This window comes from Psammomys obesus, unplaced genomic scaffold (genome assembly GCF_907164565.1).
Source record: "Psammomys obesus unplaced genomic scaffold, mPsaObe1.curated_primary_1811, whole genome shotgun sequence".
NCBI classification, from domain to species: Eukaryota; Metazoa; Chordata; class Mammalia; order Rodentia; family Muridae; genus Psammomys; species Psammomys obesus.
Window position 1 is genome coordinate 5534056 of NW_026591643.1, and position 19263 is coordinate 5553318.

A 19263-nucleotide genomic window follows, 5' to 3' on the forward strand; every position below is an offset into this window, starting at 1 on the left:
TCCTTCCTTCCTTCCTTCCTTCCTTCCTTCCTTCCTTCCTTCCTTCCATTCTTTCACTTCCTTTTCTTTTTTTCTTTTTTTTTTTTTGTTGCAGCTGAGAAGTTTCAGAGTGATAAATGACCTTGCACTAAGGCCCATAGTAAACCCCTAGGATGTAAAAAAAATGTTTAAAAAGAAGTAATTGATATCTGAACTAACAAGTGGATGGATGCCTTCATCTATAAGCATAAGCATCCATAAGACTTATATTTTGCTGTGGCTTGGACTTCCTGTGCTGATTTTGAAATAGTTGTTTGTTTTGAAGGATTTTTTTTCATAAGATTTCCCAGAAACTGCAACTCTATCAAAGCAAAGATGAAATCATATTTACTGCGCAAAGTGTCTTGGTTTGTAAAACAAGGATATCAAATGTTGGTTTTGTTTATGTATAAGGTGCCATTCTTTGCTAGGTGGCCTCTGTAACTCCACCCCATCAAAGCAGTGGATTCCGTTGAAACAGGTACTTTCAGGCTAATTAGTCAAGCAAGCGCTTGTTCCCTCCTCCCATTCCCATAGTCTCGTCTATTCATTTTCTTCTCTTTTTTGGTACGCCTCTTTCAAAATGTAGAATCTTTTCACCATTATGGATTAGCAGAAACAATGCTGTAACTGGATCTATGTTTCCTTTCTGAGGGTTGCTCTTGCAGCCTCCCCCTCTGTTCTGTGGGAGGTCCTGCAAAAGGGCACAAGTGAGGGCCTGACAGAATCTGTGTGCTTGAGGTAGTAAGGCTCTTTTCCTCACACCTGTTCTTCTTACTGCACTTAAGAAACAGCTTAAACTTACATTTGAGAATTGAAAAGAAAAAAAATATAACCATTTAATATATTACAGTAAAACATACCCAATGTTCAACGAAGAGGAAGCACAGCATGTTTCTATTCTTTCATCTGGGCTTGTTGGTTCTGTTAACTATTCATGTGTAGGGATGAGTAAAAAGACCTTAATCATGCTGGAGAAGTCAATTTACCTCTGATCTACCTCCCAGCTTTGTTGTTTACTTTTATCGAGCCCAGTTTTCTCATTCTGTTGGGAAGCAACAGGAAGATATAGCATCTGCAGAAGATCCAGTGGATGCCAGGCAGTTGTTTCAAGGTGTCTGCTAGATTCTTAAGATAGGTGTCAAGGAGCACCTCATGTTAAAGATTAGTCTCTTCTTTAACATAAGGAGATCAGGGTTCAAATACCCTTGCCACTTGCCGAGGCTAATGTAAGTAAGATGGTGTGGGAGAGGTTTAGAAATCAACCAGAGTTGATCTCAACTAACAGTTAGCTGTACTTATAGCTCGCGTACAGTAATTTGTACTCCAGGAGGGACTGGCTTAGTGTAAGAGTCAGATGACTACATCTGTCTCCTGAAAGTTTAGTAGAAGAGAATTTCTAAGCATTAGTTTGAGGTTTGTCAAGCTAGAAATTTGCTTTTCTGAAACTATGGCAGCTTTACCATTGACTTAAGGTAAGATCAGGACAGAAAATAGGTAGCATTTCTTTATGTGATTCAAAGAAATTTCAGGTCAAATTTAATAAGTGGGTAAAAATTAGCACTTATCCGCCTTCCTGGGTTGAACTTGTTAATTTGTTGTGTTTGGCTGTTTTAAGAGTAAGTTTTTTGTTTGTTCGGCTTTGTTTTCGTTTTTTGTCAAGTTGTAGAATTTGGGGGATCACTAGGACACTAAGCATTTATATCCCATCTTCCTTAATTTATGGACACAATTCTTACCCTACCTTTACTAACTTAGATTTCATTTTATATCCAGAATCTCTGCACTATGGATAAGGCATCCTATAAAATGGGCGCAACGATCCCCAAAGCTCTACACCCGTGTGAAGAGCTCCCAAGATGGTCCTCTCCTCAGTAGTGGCATCGCTTTGGGGTTATAAATTCACATCTTGTGTCTCTGCTATTGTGAATAACATTGCTTAGCAACTCGTTTCCATCAGTGTATACTTTAGTAAGAAAATGTGACAAATGCACATGGGAAATACCATATAGCCATAAAAGAGGGGAATTCTGTCATTCTTGATTCGACAGGTAAGCCTGGAGGATATTAAGTGAAATAGGCAAAGAAAGAGAAAACACTTGATGATCTCCCTTTTATGTAGAATCTAAACAAACTGAACTGGTGGAAGTAGAAAAAAAAATAGTGGTTACCAGAGACTGGGGGTAGGCAATTGCCAAGGTCAAAATGTACAAAGTTCAACTGGAGAGTAAGAATGAGCTTTGGTGAGCTATTGCATGGAACAATGGCCTCAGTTAATAATAACAACTTAGATGTTCCAAACTGCAAAAGATTAGGTTTTAAATATTCTCATCACAAAAACAGATAACATGATTGACATATTAATTGATTTGATTTAGAGATTCTTCAATATATACATATGTTAAAATACCACCTTGCACCATATACATTGTATATGCATATATATATGTATGTATATATGTATATATATATAAACACACATATTCACTACCTATAGGTTAAAAACGAAGACCTGTTATATTTCTATTCAAGGCTATGTTTGGGATTAGATCTTTCTATAGAATGCCTATTTCCTTTTATTCAGAACCCTAAGCTGACAAGGAGAACCTCTGAATACCTGTAACAACAAAGGCCGTGAGGGGTCTGGTGGGGTCACCAGCCCAGGTGGTCCCTGTCACACTGACATCATAGGCAGTGTTCTCCAGCAAGCCCGTGATGTGAGCCGCTTGTGCATCTCCCGGGACTGTGAGTTGCTGAGACTTGTACAGTGAATGGGCATCGCTCACAATGATAACAATCTTTGCAAAAAGACCAACTTGTGTGGTCCATGACACGTTGAAGCTGTCAGGAGTAATATTGCTAAGTATTAGCGTGCCCAACTGTGGTTCTGGCTCTGAATGGAGGGAACATGGGCAAAGAGGGAGATGTTATTAGAGGAAGTGGAAGATTTATTCAGAATTTTTCCATAGAATTTGAATGTCTATATTTATCCAAATACTTGCAGAGAAAAGCTGAAACTCAGGCAGTATCTATGCCCACATTTACTATATGACTAAGAAGTTACTGATTTTTTTTTCTGCAGGTATTCATTTGTGTGTGTGTGTGTTTTTTTTAAGTGTAATCTTTTGCAGTCATTTGTGAAGAAAGTGAACCAACCATCCACTGAGGTATTGTGGCTAAATTTTCCAAAATCTCTGAGGTCAAGATGTCCCAGGCAAATACAGCTTCATCTTGAAACATTAATCATAAACAACCATTTTCTTTTACCATAAAGATTCACAGAGCATGCTTCCCTCCAAAGGCTTTTCTGTTAATAAATCTATTTATTCTTGTTCACCTCAGCATCACACAAGCTCATTGATCAATGTATTCCCTATTTTGGGAATGTCTCTAAATGCCTCAAAGAGCTGGTATACCACAAAGCATACTTCAGAAAGCACTTCTTGGGGTTTTCTTAGTGTCTGACCTATATGGATGCACAAATTAAAGGCTAACATTCTTTACATCCACACTTCAGTGGAATTTCTTCAAGTATATTGGAAACTTAAATGATGCATAGTAAGAAAATCCATACCTTACCCTGGAAGACAATTTCTATGAATAAACATCTTATCGATGCAAAAGCTGAAGGAAAACTTTGTTAAGCACTAAATTTCTTGATTAGGTAATTTATTTAATGGATCCTTTGTAAAAGGAGAGTTCTGTTGAGGTAAAACTTCTCTTGTTGCTTAAACAGTCAATAACACGAGCAACCCATTTAATATAATAGGCCTTCACAGCTTGTATCAACTGAGGTGTATACAGGGTCAGACTCCTAGTCATTTTTTAAGTAATACAAATGCCAAGTAAGTCAAACCAGGTTGCATTTTAAAGAGAAACAGTAGTCCTAGAAGACTGACTATTAATAGGATTTAGGGTTGGAAAAAAGCAGACTATTTTTCCAACCTGGGAGTTATTTTGCTTTGTCTCCAATATTTGGAGATAAGAATGGGCTCATGTGAGCAATTTTTAATGCAAAATTGCATGCTATCAATGCTGTATGGTCGCTAAGGGTCAAACCAGTCTGGCTCGGAAACAACATAGAGCTATATCAATGGAATGACTTTTCTTTCCTGTCAATATGAGATTCTCATTCAGAAGGACAAACATGATAGACATCGGAAGCAGGAGAGGACAGGGAACAGGACAGAAGCCTACCATACATGGCCTCTGAAAGACTCTACTGATCCAGGTATTGAAGCAGAGCCTGACACTCATAGCCAAACTTTGGGCAGAGTGCAGGGAATCTTGTGAAAGCAGGGGGAGATAGAAAGACCTGGAGGGGACATAAGCTCCAAAAGAAGCCATAAAAACTGAGCCCTGGGAACCCTGCAGAGACTGATACCCCAATCAAGGACAATTCCTGGAGAGGACCTAAAATCCCAGCTCAGATGTAGCATATAAGCCCATTCTCCAAGTGGGGTCCCTAGTAAGGGGATCAGGGGCTGTCTCTGGCATAAACTCAGTGGCGGGATCTTTGATCACCTCCCCCTGGGGAGTGCAGCCTTGCCAGGCCACAGAGGAAGACAATGCAACCAGTCCTGATGAGACCTGGTAGGCTAGGGTCAAATAGAATGGGAGGAGGACCTCTCTTATCAGTGGACTAGAGGAGGGGCATAGTGGAAGGAAAGAAAGGGGGGTGGGAGTGGAAGGAGACAACGGAGGGGGCCACAGTCAGGATACAAATTAAATGAATTGTAATAAATGATAATAATAAAAAAAGGAAAAAATGAGGTGCTGATGATGCTGTAGTTTCTGCTACCAAATTGGCAGTTTATTTGAAGCACACAGTGGGTAAATTCCTCCAGATAGAACTCAGTTTTTCACTATCTTTTGCTGTAGAAGCCATCCCTTGAATTAAAGATGCAGTCTATCATTCTTCTCATGCGACTGTGAGAAGATTGGCAGTGCCAACACGTTCATCATGCAGAGGGAGGGAGGCAGGGAGGCCTTGGTTCCTGTGGCTAGTATTACCTTCATTCGACTCCCAGAGGATACAACAACAGTGAAATGTGAGACAGAAGATAAATCCAAGAAATAAAACACTAGTTAGGGTTTGGTCAGTGTTCCATGCAGGCAAGGGACATTTTTCTCCCACCTCTTCTAATCCTTACAAACACTTCCTTGACATGCTGTCTGCTTCCAAGAAAGACAGCCATGCTTAATTATTTAATGCTCTGAATATTCACCACATGCACTGCAATTTTGACAAGATGAAGGATGGGAAGAAAGTTCTGGTGCTTTGGAAGAGACAGCAGCAGGTGGCAGTGCATGCTTGACAGAGTAGGCATCAAAAGAAAGCAGCCTTCTTGTCAGGAATCCAGGCAAATGAAAATATCAAGAGCAAGATGGCTACTACTGGAGCTTTCTCATATTTGTTTGTTTGTTTTTCCTGCTCTTTAGGGTCTCTTCTTAACATTCTAAGGGCACCAATATATAAAATCCTGGCAGATGGAAAGATAATGTAGACCATTTTGACCTAAAACAACATACAGATATTCTTTTGAATAGGACACAGTCAAACTTTGATTAGAAAGAGCACAGGTGAATGAGAATGAGTGCTTTGAGGAAAGATCATTTAAGAGTGCAGAAAAAGACGGTTTAGAAATCCAAACAAAGAAAGTCATGTTAACTCAACACAAACAGAGCAACTCCAAATGGGAGTAGATATTTAGGGAAGAGCATTTAGACTATGAAGTCCCTTTATTTGGGGTAAAGTATATTTTAAAGCTTTAGATCTCTGATTAGATGATTTTATCAAATCGAATAGGATCTGGTAGAATTAAGAGGTTGAAAATGTTAAGAGGTTAGAGGTTAGAGTGTAGTTCAGAAGGGGCTCAGTGGAGCCCAAAGAAGCCCTAATAGGAAGTACTTGTGGTTGCATGGTCTATCAGGGTCTGAGCGTGCTGCCTGTCTGCTGGCCAGTATAATCAAGCGCTGTAAGTAGAAGCAGCCTTGTTTGAGGCTGGAGATGGCAGAGTTTCAGGATAATGGAGAATAGAATATGCCACTGTTGTTTGGTGATGATCAAAACAACTAACTTCTGTAAGAAATCTATTAAGGGCAAGTTCCTGAGGTCATACTTGAGGCAGGGATATGCCTAAGAAGAGTGTTGTCTACGGAAGCACTAAGATTACATATGAAATTACATATTAAAACACAGACTGAATCCATAAGGTTTTAGACGCTATCATTCAGGCAAAAAAATTGTTCTTGGTTGAAAACCAACTCAAGCCAAGTGTAAATGATTGACTAATTTCGTCCCCTCTGTTTTATTATACATTAACCTGAATGGGCTGGGAACCAACTACCTCTGGCTCTCTTTTTCTAGAGAACTCTCTGATAACAGTTTGTAGTTTCAAAAGCAAATGAATAGGGTCCCCATCAAACATTGGTGACCTAAGCAGAAGGCAATTTTGATTATATAATACCAATCCTTTTCTCGGGTTCCCAAGAATATGGGCCCTCTTTTGTGAACTATAAGGAAAAATGTGCATTTCTTCTATAAACGTATACTTTTTCTAGTGTGGGGTTTTCTAATTTAGCTATAAAGAGAAAGCATTGCCTTAAATGTGCTGAGAACATTGCATGAGTGGAGAAAGCTCTCCTTGAATTCACTTCTCACTGCACAGCAGAAGTCATTTGGCACAGAACACATGCCACACATCCAGAGAAAGAACGGTTTGCTCCCTTTGGATCTCTGTCCCCTTGTGCACAGGACTATCCTCTCCTTTTTGATATGTGTTTCTCAACCTTCTGGTTAGGAGACATCTCTTCCCCTATAGCTGGATAGTATAGCCACCTCCTGCTTATCTGATGAGTTAACTACCTTTGTTCTTTCTTTTCATTTTCCCAGATGAAGAAAAAAAAACAATACAAAGAAAGGGCACAATTGATAATTTCCTTAAATCACTAAGCTACTTGATATGAGGATGCTCAAGACTCTAGGGAAAGAAAGATGCTACGATAACCAAAAATGGAAATTTGATTGGAAGATATATCTTTGCAAGCCCAGGACAATTATCACAATAACTTTGAAGTTACCAAAGTAGAGAGAGAGCTCCTTTCTCCACATTCTTTATGACAACCTGGATAAAACTTGATGTGATACTTATGGTCTGCTTACGACCAATCAGAGACATGGATTCATGTGAATGGACCATTTAGGTGGCTGTTGAAAGAGAGCTTTATTAGACAATGCCACAGTAACCTAGAAAAGTAACCTAGAAAAGATGGTATTCCGTGGCTTGTATCTCAGGGGCCAATGAAATGAAGTGGCTTCATCCTGTTGAGAGAGACTGTGGAGAGATAGTGTCAGAAAATAGAGAATGCTTATGTACCTGTGGTGGCGGTGGTACTGATGGTTTTGGTACGGATGCTGGGAGCAATTCCAGAGAGGTAGACAATGAACTCAGTATTAGGGGGAAGCCCTGAGATGTGGGCTGTTCTTTCAGCACCAGATATATTATGTTCTGCCATCTGCAGCAACCTATCGGAATCAATAATTTCAATAGTAAACATGTCGAAGATCTTGTCGGTAGCTGTCCAGGAGAGATTGAAGCTCTCAGGAGTTACATTAGAAACATTTAAGTTTCCAATTTCAGGTTCTTTGGCTGAAAAATGAGAGGGAAGGAGAGAGAAAACAAATGAAATTGATTAGTTATTTGGCTGTGTTTGGAGGTGGAGGTGGTGATAGTTCAGGGTTACAGAGGGACAAAGAGATGCTACTAGTACCAGTCAGTGCCAATGAAAGAGAAAAAGTTTTGTTAGGAGAAAAATGAACAAACAAACAAAGGTATTGGCTGTTAGATTTTTCTGCTCTGCATTTGTTAGTCATGATCCAGCCTGGTAAGACACTTCTGGACAGAAGATGGGATGGCTGGTTTCAGTGAAAATGTCATCATCTTAGCTGGACCTGCCTCCAAGAGCTTTGCCTCAGGGACCATTGGACATCAGTCAAAAGATATGAGGGCTGACAGCTTCCAGGCTCTTGAGCTGAAATCAGGGACCAAGATTATTTGGATTTCTGCTTTAGCTGTCCTTCGCTTTGAGAGGGTGCCCATCTATCTAAATGAGTGATAAATAATTCTGACACCATGGCCCTCCCTGGGTGGAACCTTGAGACTTCTGATTTTGTCACTTGAAAGGATCCACCCATCTCTCAGGGTAACTCTGGATTATTTTTTTTTCATACTTTAGATAAGGGACAGCCAGCTGTTCTCATCATCTGTTAAAATAGCATGTTCTCTCTTATGTCTGTGTGGGCCAAGAAGGCTAGTCCTGCATTGTCAGCCAAGACAGCTGAGCCAAACAGTCCAGACAACGTTTTTTAGCTAAGAAATAATATTTTGCTTGAGATACACCCTGGCAGTGGTTATGCTTTTCTAAGAAGCAGTGATATAGCATTCAGAGGGTGCACACAGGAGGGGTTTGTGAAGCAAGTGCAATCTATGTAGCAAGGAGGAAGAGCCCTAATCCCAGATTCGCAGATGAATTATAGCCTTTTCCCTCCATGGGCCAACTCGTCAGAGACAAGAATATTGCTACCATAAAAAAAGAATAGAGATGGCATCCAAACCATGAGATCTGCAAGAAAGCTCAGTAGCGCTGGGTGATTGATTGCTCTGCCTTCTGGGAAGGCATAACTTGTAGATGTCAGACAAGAGCCCTGGGGAAAATTCAGGATAGCCTCAATTGCAGTCTCTGGGCGTTCTGAGGTCACTGTCCACAAAGAGGTTGCCTGCATTTTGTGTATGTATCAGCAACAGTTCCCATAATGAGTGAGGCAAAATTTCAGAGCTGTACTTTTGAATCAACAAAGATGTAATGGTTTGCTGTGAGAGTTTAGTCACAGTGACTGTATAAAAAAGGAGACAGTCGACGTGAAACAACTCATCAGGGCACATCATAAAGATTAGCCATGAAAAAACAGGGTTAGGGAAGGCTGTTGATTTCGGCAGATTCCCAGGGACCACTGAGTGCTTTATAACTGGAATAGTGTGATGAGTAAACCAGAATGCATCCCTGGTGTGGGCATTGGGAGCATGCCACTGGAGGACCAATGCTTTAGGGAACAAGTCTTGATTCACAGAGCAAAAGAGGGAATGTTAACCCTGTTTCATTTATAGCCTGAGATACTTCTTGCTATGAGGGCCACTGGGTGTCCTGACAAAAAACAAAAACAAAAAACAAACAAACAAACAAAAAAAAAAACCAAAAAACAAAAAACCACTCTCTTCAGTATATTACCCAGTCATAATTGTATGACGTTTCCTCTTGTTAGTAGATTATTTGATAATTTGATGTTCTAACAATGACTCTGCATCTGAGAGAATTGCCTAGGGGAGGGTAATTCAGTTCTCCTGTTCTGCTCATTTCATTTCAAAGAATCGTTGGTTAAGTGTAAGCACTGTAGGACTCATCTCCATCAGGGATAATTCAGCATCATTTTCAAACAGCAAAAGAGCCTCCAAAATAAATAATTTGTGCTCCATATAAACTTTCATGTGGGAAAGATGGGGTTTTGGTTCTTCTCCAGGCTTAGAGATGGGAGTTAAAACCAACAAGCTGGTTCTTCCAACAGAGGGCATGGTGCAATGATTTCATTGTAGGACGGGCCAGATAAATCAAGAGAGTGGGTGTTGGAGGCCAAAAGCATCAGTATCTTACATGGCTCATCATTGTTGTGGCCAAGGCACCGGATGAAGGAACAGCTCACAGAGAGGGCTCTGAGCATGCAGCGTGCATGGAAAGGATTCAGCCATGGAGGAAAGCTAATTCCCTTGCCATCTCAGAGAGAGAGAGAAGAGGGAGGGAGAGAAGGGAACTGTGAGGAGTGAGCATAGGCGTGTGAGGAGAGATACCTGTGGAGGTGTCGGCAGAGAGCATCGGTGTTCTATAGCCCTGTATCACTCCATAGATGGAGACTCTATAGGAGGTGGCAGCCTTGAGGCCTGGGATGTCTACAGCCCTGAGGGTGCCGGGCACTGTGAGGTTCTGAGCGGCCTCCACCTTGTTGACCTCCTGCACCTGAATGACAAAGTGCTCATAGGCCAGGTCATCTGTGGTCCAGTTGAGTGTAAGGCTGTCCCAGCTGACCTCAGTCACGGATAAGTCTCCCAGCTGGGGGGGCACCTCTGAAGAAGGCAGGGAGGTTAGTGTCAGTGCTACAAACCAAGCAAGAAAGCCAAATGTCCCCCAACCCGACTCCAGGAAAGCAAAAGGAGAGAAAAAGAATCTTTTGTTTCAGTTTGGTAATTCTTGGTCTCTGGGTATTTTTGCATTTGTATTTGCTACTCTGGTTATAGTTTTGTTGAGCCGGAAACAGTCAGAAAAGGAAAATTTGCATCATGCTTCTTTGGAAGGCATGGGACTCTCTGAAAATGCACAGACGGTGGTTAAAGGCAACAGGGAAAAACTGGATTGTGGAGGCGAGGAAGGAAGTACAAGTAGTTAAAAACCCAGGGTTTGGAGGCCTAAAAAACCTGGGTTAGAATTCTCACACAAATGTTGGCGAGTCATGTCATCTTGGCCATCTTGCTTTCTCGCTGAGCCTTCAGTTTTAAATAGAAACAGCAGAGCCATATCATTAGGTTCTGGGTTTACTTGATATTTATCAATATCTTCATATCATACACGGGGCACAGAAAGTGTCTGATAAATGGCAACTTAAAAAATGGAGCCTGTTGATGTGTTCTGGAATATCCCAGTCATGGGGGGAAAGCTGAGCAGCCTCGGTTATCACTTGAGGTGAAAGATCATCTGTGGTGGCTGGCTACCTGCTCTGTACTTGGGCTTCTGAAGCATGCATGGTCCAAGTTCTGACAGGCGCTCTGGTTTATCTCTGAGCGTCTGTCAACTTTCCAGAACATGAGGTTACACAATAGGTTCTTGGCTTGTCTCGCACTCTCCCACCTTCTTAACCTTGGAATGAAGCATGGCTGTATTACAAAGCCAGCCTGTGTGAAATGAACATGCTGCTTTTCATTAAGAGTGATTCTGTATTGCCTAGTAGTACAAAGCAGGACCCACTATTCATTTTGTTTTACTATGTAAAAGGATATTTAATGTGGTCAATTATTGTGGATTAAGAAAGTCTGAGTTTGGGGTATAGAAAAATTTACTGTTTTGTATTCAGTATAGTCTCAGCCTCTAATTGTGTGTGTATGTGTGTGTGTGTGTGAGAGAGAGAGAGAGAGCTTATTCCTATGTGGTTATATGTACAGATGTGCAAGAGGCCAGAGGTTGGCATCAGCTGTCTTTCTCAAGCACTCCCCCCGCCCCCTTAGTCTTTAACAGGGTCTCACTGACTCTGGAGCACACTGATTAAGTTAGACCAGCTTTCCAGCAAACATCAAAGATGCTTCCTCAGTTGAGAGTATAGGTACCCTTATGTGGGTGCTGAGGATCAACCTTTGGTCTTCAGGCTTGAGAGGCAAGCCCTTTACAAACTGAAGTACACCCTTATAGCTCCAGCTTCTTAAATCAGAAGTGGCCATTAGAATTAGAAGTTACAGAGGTCTTAGGTTTTTTTTTTTTCTTTTTTAAGTATATAATTCTTGTTCTCAAGTGTCCCATGATCCTTTGAGGAAGGTGTTCCACACAGCCCCAGGGCTTTAATGGAAGGTCTGGAGACACAGGTGCACTTGCTCAGAACCATTATCTGCTGCATCAAGGCTTCACTGGGAAATTCCATTTACTAAAGAAGCTATGCAGCTGCAGACCACAAATGTAGGGAATCAGCATCCTCAATCCAGATCACACGTCACAGAGGTCTTTTGTGTTGTCTCAACACAGACCAGGAAATAAGGCAAAGTGATAACATGGCCAGCTTAAGTAAATGATCATAATCATTTTCCTTATATACCATAGGTATGTGCTTCATAGCAATGCCAAGTTCACTTGGTGTATATATAAGCAGGAAAACTGATGATTTGAATACAAGGATTATGGAGAGGAGCAGAAGGTCAAAACTTATCACAAGTTTGACCATTCATTGCAGCCTTCTCCGAAGCTATTTTGGACCTCTAATGAATAGCTCTTAGCTTTCTGTGATGGACAGAATAGTGTATTTCAAGGGACATTTCAAGGATTGAGATGAATTTCATTTTTTTCTTCACCTTAAAGAATGTTAGTGGAAAACACTGAACTGAGGTGTGCTGTCCTTTCTTGGCAATGGCCTTACCCTGCACAGTTTTTAAGAAGAGGGGCTTAGGTGGTTTCAGCACAAGACATCCACATCATTTCCCAGATCTGAAGAGATGACTAGGAATTATTATGTATTATTTAATGTGTCTGAGGGCAGTAATGAACATATTTCACTAGAAAGTTCTGTTCTCCTGTGCCGCAACACTGCTGCCTGTGCTATTTCTTACTATGGCTGTGTTTAAAACTATGGTGGCTATTCTTGCGTGTCAAGTTGACTACATTTGGAATTAATTAAAGCTCGAGCATCTGGGTACCCCTGTGGGGGATTTTTTTAAATTAAGTCATTTGAAGTGGGAAGACCAGTTTTTAATCCAGATCTTTTGAGGTGGGAAGATCCACCGCTATTCAGCTCTTTTGAGGTAAGAAGAACCACTTTTAAGCTGGGCCATACCTTCTGCTGGCAGCCTGTGTAAAACACATGGAAGAAGGAAGCTCCCCCTCTGCCTGCCTGTTTTCACTCTTGCTGGCAAGTGCATTCCTTCACTGGCATTAGGGCCTACCTCTTCAGGACTGCAGTGTATACTGAAGAACACCGAGACACTCAGCCCCACGGACTGAAATCAGTGTTGTGGACTGACCAGTTACTGGATTCTTGGATCTTCTGTTGGCAGACATCCATTCTTGGACTAGCTAGACCACAGCCTCGAAGCTGTTATAGTAAATCCCATGTATGTATATATTCTAATAAGTCCCATATATATTATAAATATATTCCACATACACATATATACACACATTTATATATTATGTGAAATTTATTAGAATATAATAAGTTAGACCAAATTCCCATAATAAATCTTACATATACTCATATGTGTATATATATTCTGTAAGTTCTAAAGGACCCTGAATAATACAGCTATGCCTTAGTTGTTGACCGTCCAACGCTGGTTAGATGATGACTTTGCCAAGTGCACTCATTCTTAGTTCACCCACGGCTCATGCCAGGGTTCTAAAGAAGGGATATGGGATATACCTTTAACTCAAAGATGACAAAAGAAGGCTCAGAGATGCAAAGCAGTACATCCAGAAATAATATTCATCCAGTAATATGGAATTTTAGCCCAGACCTGCTAAGTCAGGTCTGAATGTGCAAATCACATTCAGGTGAGACCTCCAAGATATGAAGAACTTTTCCTGCTCCAGGGACAGGCATACAGCACTGTCTGGTCCAGCAAGGTCACAGGCCTGTGATGGCCTCTACAGCAAGTGCCTAGTGTGGAGGCCCCTGACTTTGCCGCGCAGGGTGACTCTCTCGGGAGTGCCAGCCCTGAGGCCTAGGATTTCAGTGGAGCACAGGACACCAGGAATGGTGAGGTAGTGAGCACACGACAATTATTGGCATTAAAGCCAAGTTTTTCTTTCAGCCTTTGGGAATGAAAGGTAGTTTTTGCAGTTACTCAAAATGTCCATTCTTGACATACTAATAGAGCTATGGGAAGTCCTTGAGTATCTTCCACGTAGTTCAGAGTGACTCTCTTTTTCCTTACAAATTGTGCCTTCACGTGTCTTAGGTATTATAATTGAAACATACTTTCAAGAGAAGTCACCTCTTACTTTTGTAAAGGAACAGTAGGTGGAATTTTCCATGGAACTGGCTGCTAGGCTAAGAGCAGGCCCTAGCCAAATAAGGGATATGATATTTAGAAAGAAGCAGGAATGATTCACCAGGATTTCCCCAACATGGAAGAGGCTAAGCCCCGATTAGAGAGTGGATTCCTTTTGAGCTAAGACAGAAATTGGAGACAAAAAGCAAATGTCTAGGATACCTGTGGAGACTTCAACAGAGAGAGGGGCCGTGCTGAAGTCCTGAGTGACCCCTCGGATGGTGACGTGATAGTGGGTGGCTGCTCTGAGCCCAGGCAGGTCCACTGACCTCAGTCCTCCAGGGACTGTGAGGTTCTGGACAGTCTGGGTCATGTCAGCCTCTAGCACCTGAATGAAAAAATTCTTATAGACTCCTTCCGGAGCAGTCCAGTTGAGCTTGAGGGCATCCCAGCCCACCTTGGCCACCGTGACCTCTCCCAAATTGGGAGTTTTCCCTAGAGAAGGACAAAGAATGCATTTAAATTTCATTATAAGATGTAGAGAATCCTGAACACAAGGAACGTCTCTATATTCCCAGAAAACATGGCATTTGTTAGATAAACAGAAGAGGGGTGGGTGTAGGAGAATATTTGTTTTCTTAGCTTATCAAGAAATTGCTCTGAATTTCAGAGAATCTAGGAGTTAACTATGTGGCGAATTTCCTTTTGACGAATCACCCCTGAATGTAGGGTTACCATCCTTGGTTTATGCGGAATCCCAGATGATGGATTCCATAGAGCAGCAATGTGTGGTTTATGTGAAATGTTACAGTGGCCTTGGAACTGTGTCACTTGATGGCCTGGCTATCCAGTATCCGACCCCATGTCACTACAGCTTGTGGCTGAAGAAGGCCATTCTAAAATTAATGATGTGAGATTTTTCTTGGTCAGTTTCCTATTGGGAAAAACAGAAGCTTTAGATATGAAGATAAAAAGTACCTGTGGAGGTCTCAGCAGAGAGCACTGGTGATCTATGACCCCGGGCTACCCCATAGATGGAGACTGTATAGTGAGTGGCAGCCTTGAGACCTGGGATGTCCGCTGCCCGGAGGTTACCAGGCACTGTGAGGTTCTGAGCGGCCTCCATCTTGTTGGCTTCCTGCACCTGAATGACAAAGTACTCATAGGCCAGGTCATCTGCAGTCCAGTTGAGCCTGAGGACATCCCAGCTGGCCTCAGTCACGGTAAGATTTTCCAGGGGAGGCACTTCTTCTGAACAATGACAGAAACAAGGTCAGTTACACTGTTCTTCAAATGCTTGCCTTTAAGAAAAGGAAAGCAGGAAATCAATTGGCCAAGGCCAATAGAATCTATACCAACTGCTGTCACTGTATCCCCAGCGGCACTGTCCCCATAAAATGCAATAATTAGGTTAGTACAGCTCTGATCTTGCCTTTGTGCAGTTGAGTTTTCTTTTGGAAATATGTTTTCCTGTTGACAAGTGTCCTAGAGAAAACTATGCACATGTGTTAGTGAGGCTCTACAGCTCAGTTTGAGTTGACAAAGTGGTTTTCATTACAAGGAGTTAGCCTCAGCTGGTCTTGGGTCATTTTCCAGCACTCTGCATTTTGCAGCCTCTTAGATCTGCTTGTATTTCTTTTCTCTTTGTCCTGCCTCAACCTCTCCTAGAATGTCTGTTATAGTTCAATTTGGACTTTTCAGTTTCTGGGTTTCAGATCAGGTTTTATGAGCCATTTCAGTGGAGTAGAGATAAACACTATGGGTAAAGCTGAATTGAGGTAGGTGACATGGTTTTGAAATGCCATTCCTTGGGAATTGGAAATACGCCAATTGGGACCTGGGAGAAGCAGTTTATTAAAGCCAAAACACAGAAGTGTGGCACAGTCTCCCTTGTCTGAATCTGCCTTAAGGGGGTCATTTGCCTGGGCTCAGTTTAAGTGGCCTCTGCATGACCCACAGACAAAGAACCTCTCTGGAAACCTGTCCTAAAAATTGAAGGGTAGGAACTGCCTTTGCGCCAATGAAAAAAATAAGTCATTCTTCCTGTTTTCATGGCTGCTGATTTCAAATGAGCCTTATAGGACCATGAAAACAGCCTTTTAATTTGAAAATGCTAGCTTGCAAATTGGCGGAGGTCATTTATTCAGCATGAAAAAAAACATTGCTTTTATAAAATCTATTCCATTCAAGTTTTTCAAATTACCCCACGTGAATAAAGTTACACTGTTTCAATTTTTTAAAAAAATGTATTTTGACCCAGAACGTGGGTACATAAACTAGGACAAACTAGCACGCCAAGTCTGGCCTGATGCCTAGTTTGAGAGTCAGAAGGCTAATACAATTTTTGCACTTGGAAATCATTGATTAGAATAAAAAAAAAATCAAAAGATGATGCATGGAAGTCAAATAAAGTTCAGATATTTGAGTTAGAAATGGAGTTTTAGTGTAACTGAGCCATACTTTTCCTCTTCTACAAGGTTGATGGCTGCTTTTGTGTTGAGACAGCAGGGCTGAGTAACTGTCACAGAGACTGCCTGGCCTCTAAAGTCTAGAGGACTTATCATCTGGCCTTGTTTAGAAAATGTTTATTTATAACAACAGATCATGAACTACAGTCTATGGATTCTTCTTTTAACCCATATTCCTTCCTTGGAGTACATGCCCAAGTTCTTAAGCACCCACCCATGCTCTCTATGAGGTGGGAGACCTCAAACTCAAGGTGACAGGTATGGATTTGGGAGAAATGAAGAGGGTCAGTTACCCTTAAACCTATGTGTCCTTGTGAGGGCAGAAACAGGACCTCCAAACATGACTAAATCCTTGGTGTTGAGGTTTAAGACAACTCACCCTTAGCCTGTCTGCCTTTCTCAAGTATCCTAAAAGTCCTCATGCGTAAAGAGATGTAAGGCAAGATAAACAACAACAAACAAACAAACAAACAAAATACCAAAACAACAACAACAAACCAAAATACAAAAACCAACCAAACAAAACCTTTTCATTTTCCTCTTTTCTTTTTTCTTTTTCTGCTGTGCAAAAACCACTAATCAGAAGCAACTGGCATTGAGAATTCACACCATGGGGAGAACGAGGTCCCTATCTTTCCTCTCTGGGTATTTGTCGTAAGCCTTATCTCTAACTGTGATATAAATCATATTGTTTCCCATGAAGAGGTTTTCAGACCTGAGGCTGCGCACCACGATGGGAGAGTTGCCTAACATGGGGGAGGGGGAGGAGAAGACTACACATCATCAGGGTGAAGCTGTTAGAATGCCCACAGACACAAAGAGAAGGGGAGTGGCCCATCAGAGTGAGGCTCTTCCTGCGGAGACCCATCTCATCTCTAGACTTCACTTTTGTCCGATTTCATGGCCCTCACACTGTGCTTTACCTCTTCCCGAAATGCTGCTTCTATCTCTAAACAGCAATCATTGTGGGGCTTAGCTTCCTCCTCGTTTGGCTATCTATTCTTCCACCTTTCCCCCTTCCTTTTCATAGGTAGATCAAGAAAGATCTATGGCTTGTTGCATGAGAGTGGCGTGTGGTCATATTTACAATGGATGGTGTCGGCATACCACCTTGACCTGACCACCAAACACACACTTAAACAAGTGAAAGGCATTTTTCCACTAATGAACTAAGATGAATGACAGAATTATGAGAGTTATGGGATGAGGGTGGAGGGGTGCTCTGAAGAAAGATGCAGCAGGCAGTTGAAGCATTGACTGGAAAGCTGTGCATAAAGTGCTGACTCTTCATTTCTGGGATGAATGGCATACTTGTGGGCTCACTGCACCAACAGCCAAGGGTTCCCATTGTCTACTTGCACCCCAGCTTTCTTGGCATGTCACTATGAAAAAGGTCATTGTCATTCTTGCACAGCTGTGCTTTGGAATCTACCCTCTGAGTAATGTCAGTGGGCCTAGGAAATCAGACTTTCCAAATCTCATGTCATCTGTGTGCATGGTGGACCAAGCAGCTGCAGTGAGGAATTTCTGGCCATGTCTTTAGCCTTTCCTATCCCACCATTGTATAGATGGTTACCACTGGCTGGCAAGATGCAGAGTGTGAAGCTCTTTGTGTGAGAGAGAGTGATTTTCCCACAGCAAGGGGAAAGTTCAGTACAAGTCCAAAGACCATAATGATGCTGCCAATGGCTCCAAACTCATTTTCCAGAGATAAAACGCCTAAAATACAAAATCTTGGCTGCCTTGAAGCTTTCTGGTGTTTTTCAGTAGCTACCAAGAATAAAGCTAAAGCCCCTGGACATCTGTGCTTTGCAACTGTCCCCATGAGGCCAGAAACCTTAGAATCTGCTGTTCTTCCACTCAGTCACACAGCAGGACCAAGCTTGTTTCATGACTACAGAGCATCCCTTAACTCTGAGCCTCTTAGATGCTGTTCTACCTGCTAGAAGTGGCACTACCCCGGCCCCTGCCCTGACCTTTCCCTGCTCTTTTGCTCTGTGTGGACTGAGCCAAATAGCCCTTCTTCTGAGACTTCTCTGAGCTTTTTGTTCAGTTTGGCAGGCACGTGATGGAGACCTGTCTTTATCCTCCTGTGGCTCCTCTTTACCTCTGTAACAGCAGGACTACATCCTTTGAGTTTTGGTTCCATCTTTGTTTCTGCAGTGTACTGTTTCCAGTATCTCTGTATCCTGAATATTCCCCTATTCTGCCTGACTCATAGCATGTAATCATAGTATATTAACTAAATGTGCATTGAAAGAATAAATATTTGAATAAACTTCACTTTGCTCCATAAAAATTCAAAATGATAAACCAGAGCAAAATATTCTTTAATATCTGAAACTATGGTTAGGAAAAATTATTTTTCTGTCTCTCAAATTCATGTGAGACACTGTTGAGTCCTAGGCTGCTGTGGAAATATGCTTCTTGGTCCTTGGCTTCTGCCTATTGTCCTCCTTTATGTCTCTCACTGCTCACAATGAAGTCATAGCCTTGGCTGTAGGCAGAGTTTAGTTAATGAGAACGTAAGAGCAGAAGGAGAAGAGGCAAAACTGAAAGAAAAGAGGAGAGGATGGGAGAGCTGGGAGGAGGGAGGGAGTGAAGAGGATATGGCTAAAACACACTGGTTTTCTTCTGTGCTGAGAGGATGTCTTTCTCCCTATTCCACCTCTCTTTTATCTCTCTCCTCTTCCTTCCTCCTTTCATATTCTCTCTCTTGTCATCTATACTAAACTAACTTAAAGAATTCCTAGAGAATGACTACCCTGACCCTAGTCCTGAAGGGTGCCAAACAGCTGCTAAAGCAGAGAAGGACAAAAAGGAGAAAACAAAATGTGGTCATGCTGGCCCTGAGCGGCTGGAGCTCCGCAGTTTGTGCTGCTTGTCCTGGTTTTGGATGTGTTCCAGGCACTTCAGGCAGCAGCAGGCAAGGGAGATTGTCCCTACATTCTGCTCATGGGTGGGAGGAGGTCAGGGACAGGGAG

General features: G+C 42.0%; 1 protein-coding gene across 3 annotated transcripts in view; it reads right to left on the minus strand.

The window, feature by feature from the left end:
• The window catches only part of Tnc (tenascin C), an 85693-nt gene that overhangs the window by 26195 nt on the left and 40235 nt on the right, over window positions 1-19263 (minus strand). For 2 of the 3 annotated variants that reach the window (XM_055611712.1, XM_055611711.1), the window contains exons 11-14: window positions 14790-15062; window positions 14034-14306; window positions 9921-10193; window positions 7398-7670 (exon numbers count right to left, since the gene is read on the minus strand). The exons of the other annotated variant lie outside the window; for it this stretch is intronic. In XM_055611712.1, coding sequence (XP_055467687.1) covers window positions 7398-7670; window positions 9921-10193; window positions 14034-14306; window positions 14790-15062 — 1092 coding nt within the window. The remainder of the gene's footprint in view (window positions 1-7397; window positions 7671-9920; window positions 10194-14033; window positions 14307-14789; window positions 15063-19263) is intronic. 3 annotated transcript variants of the gene reach the window in all.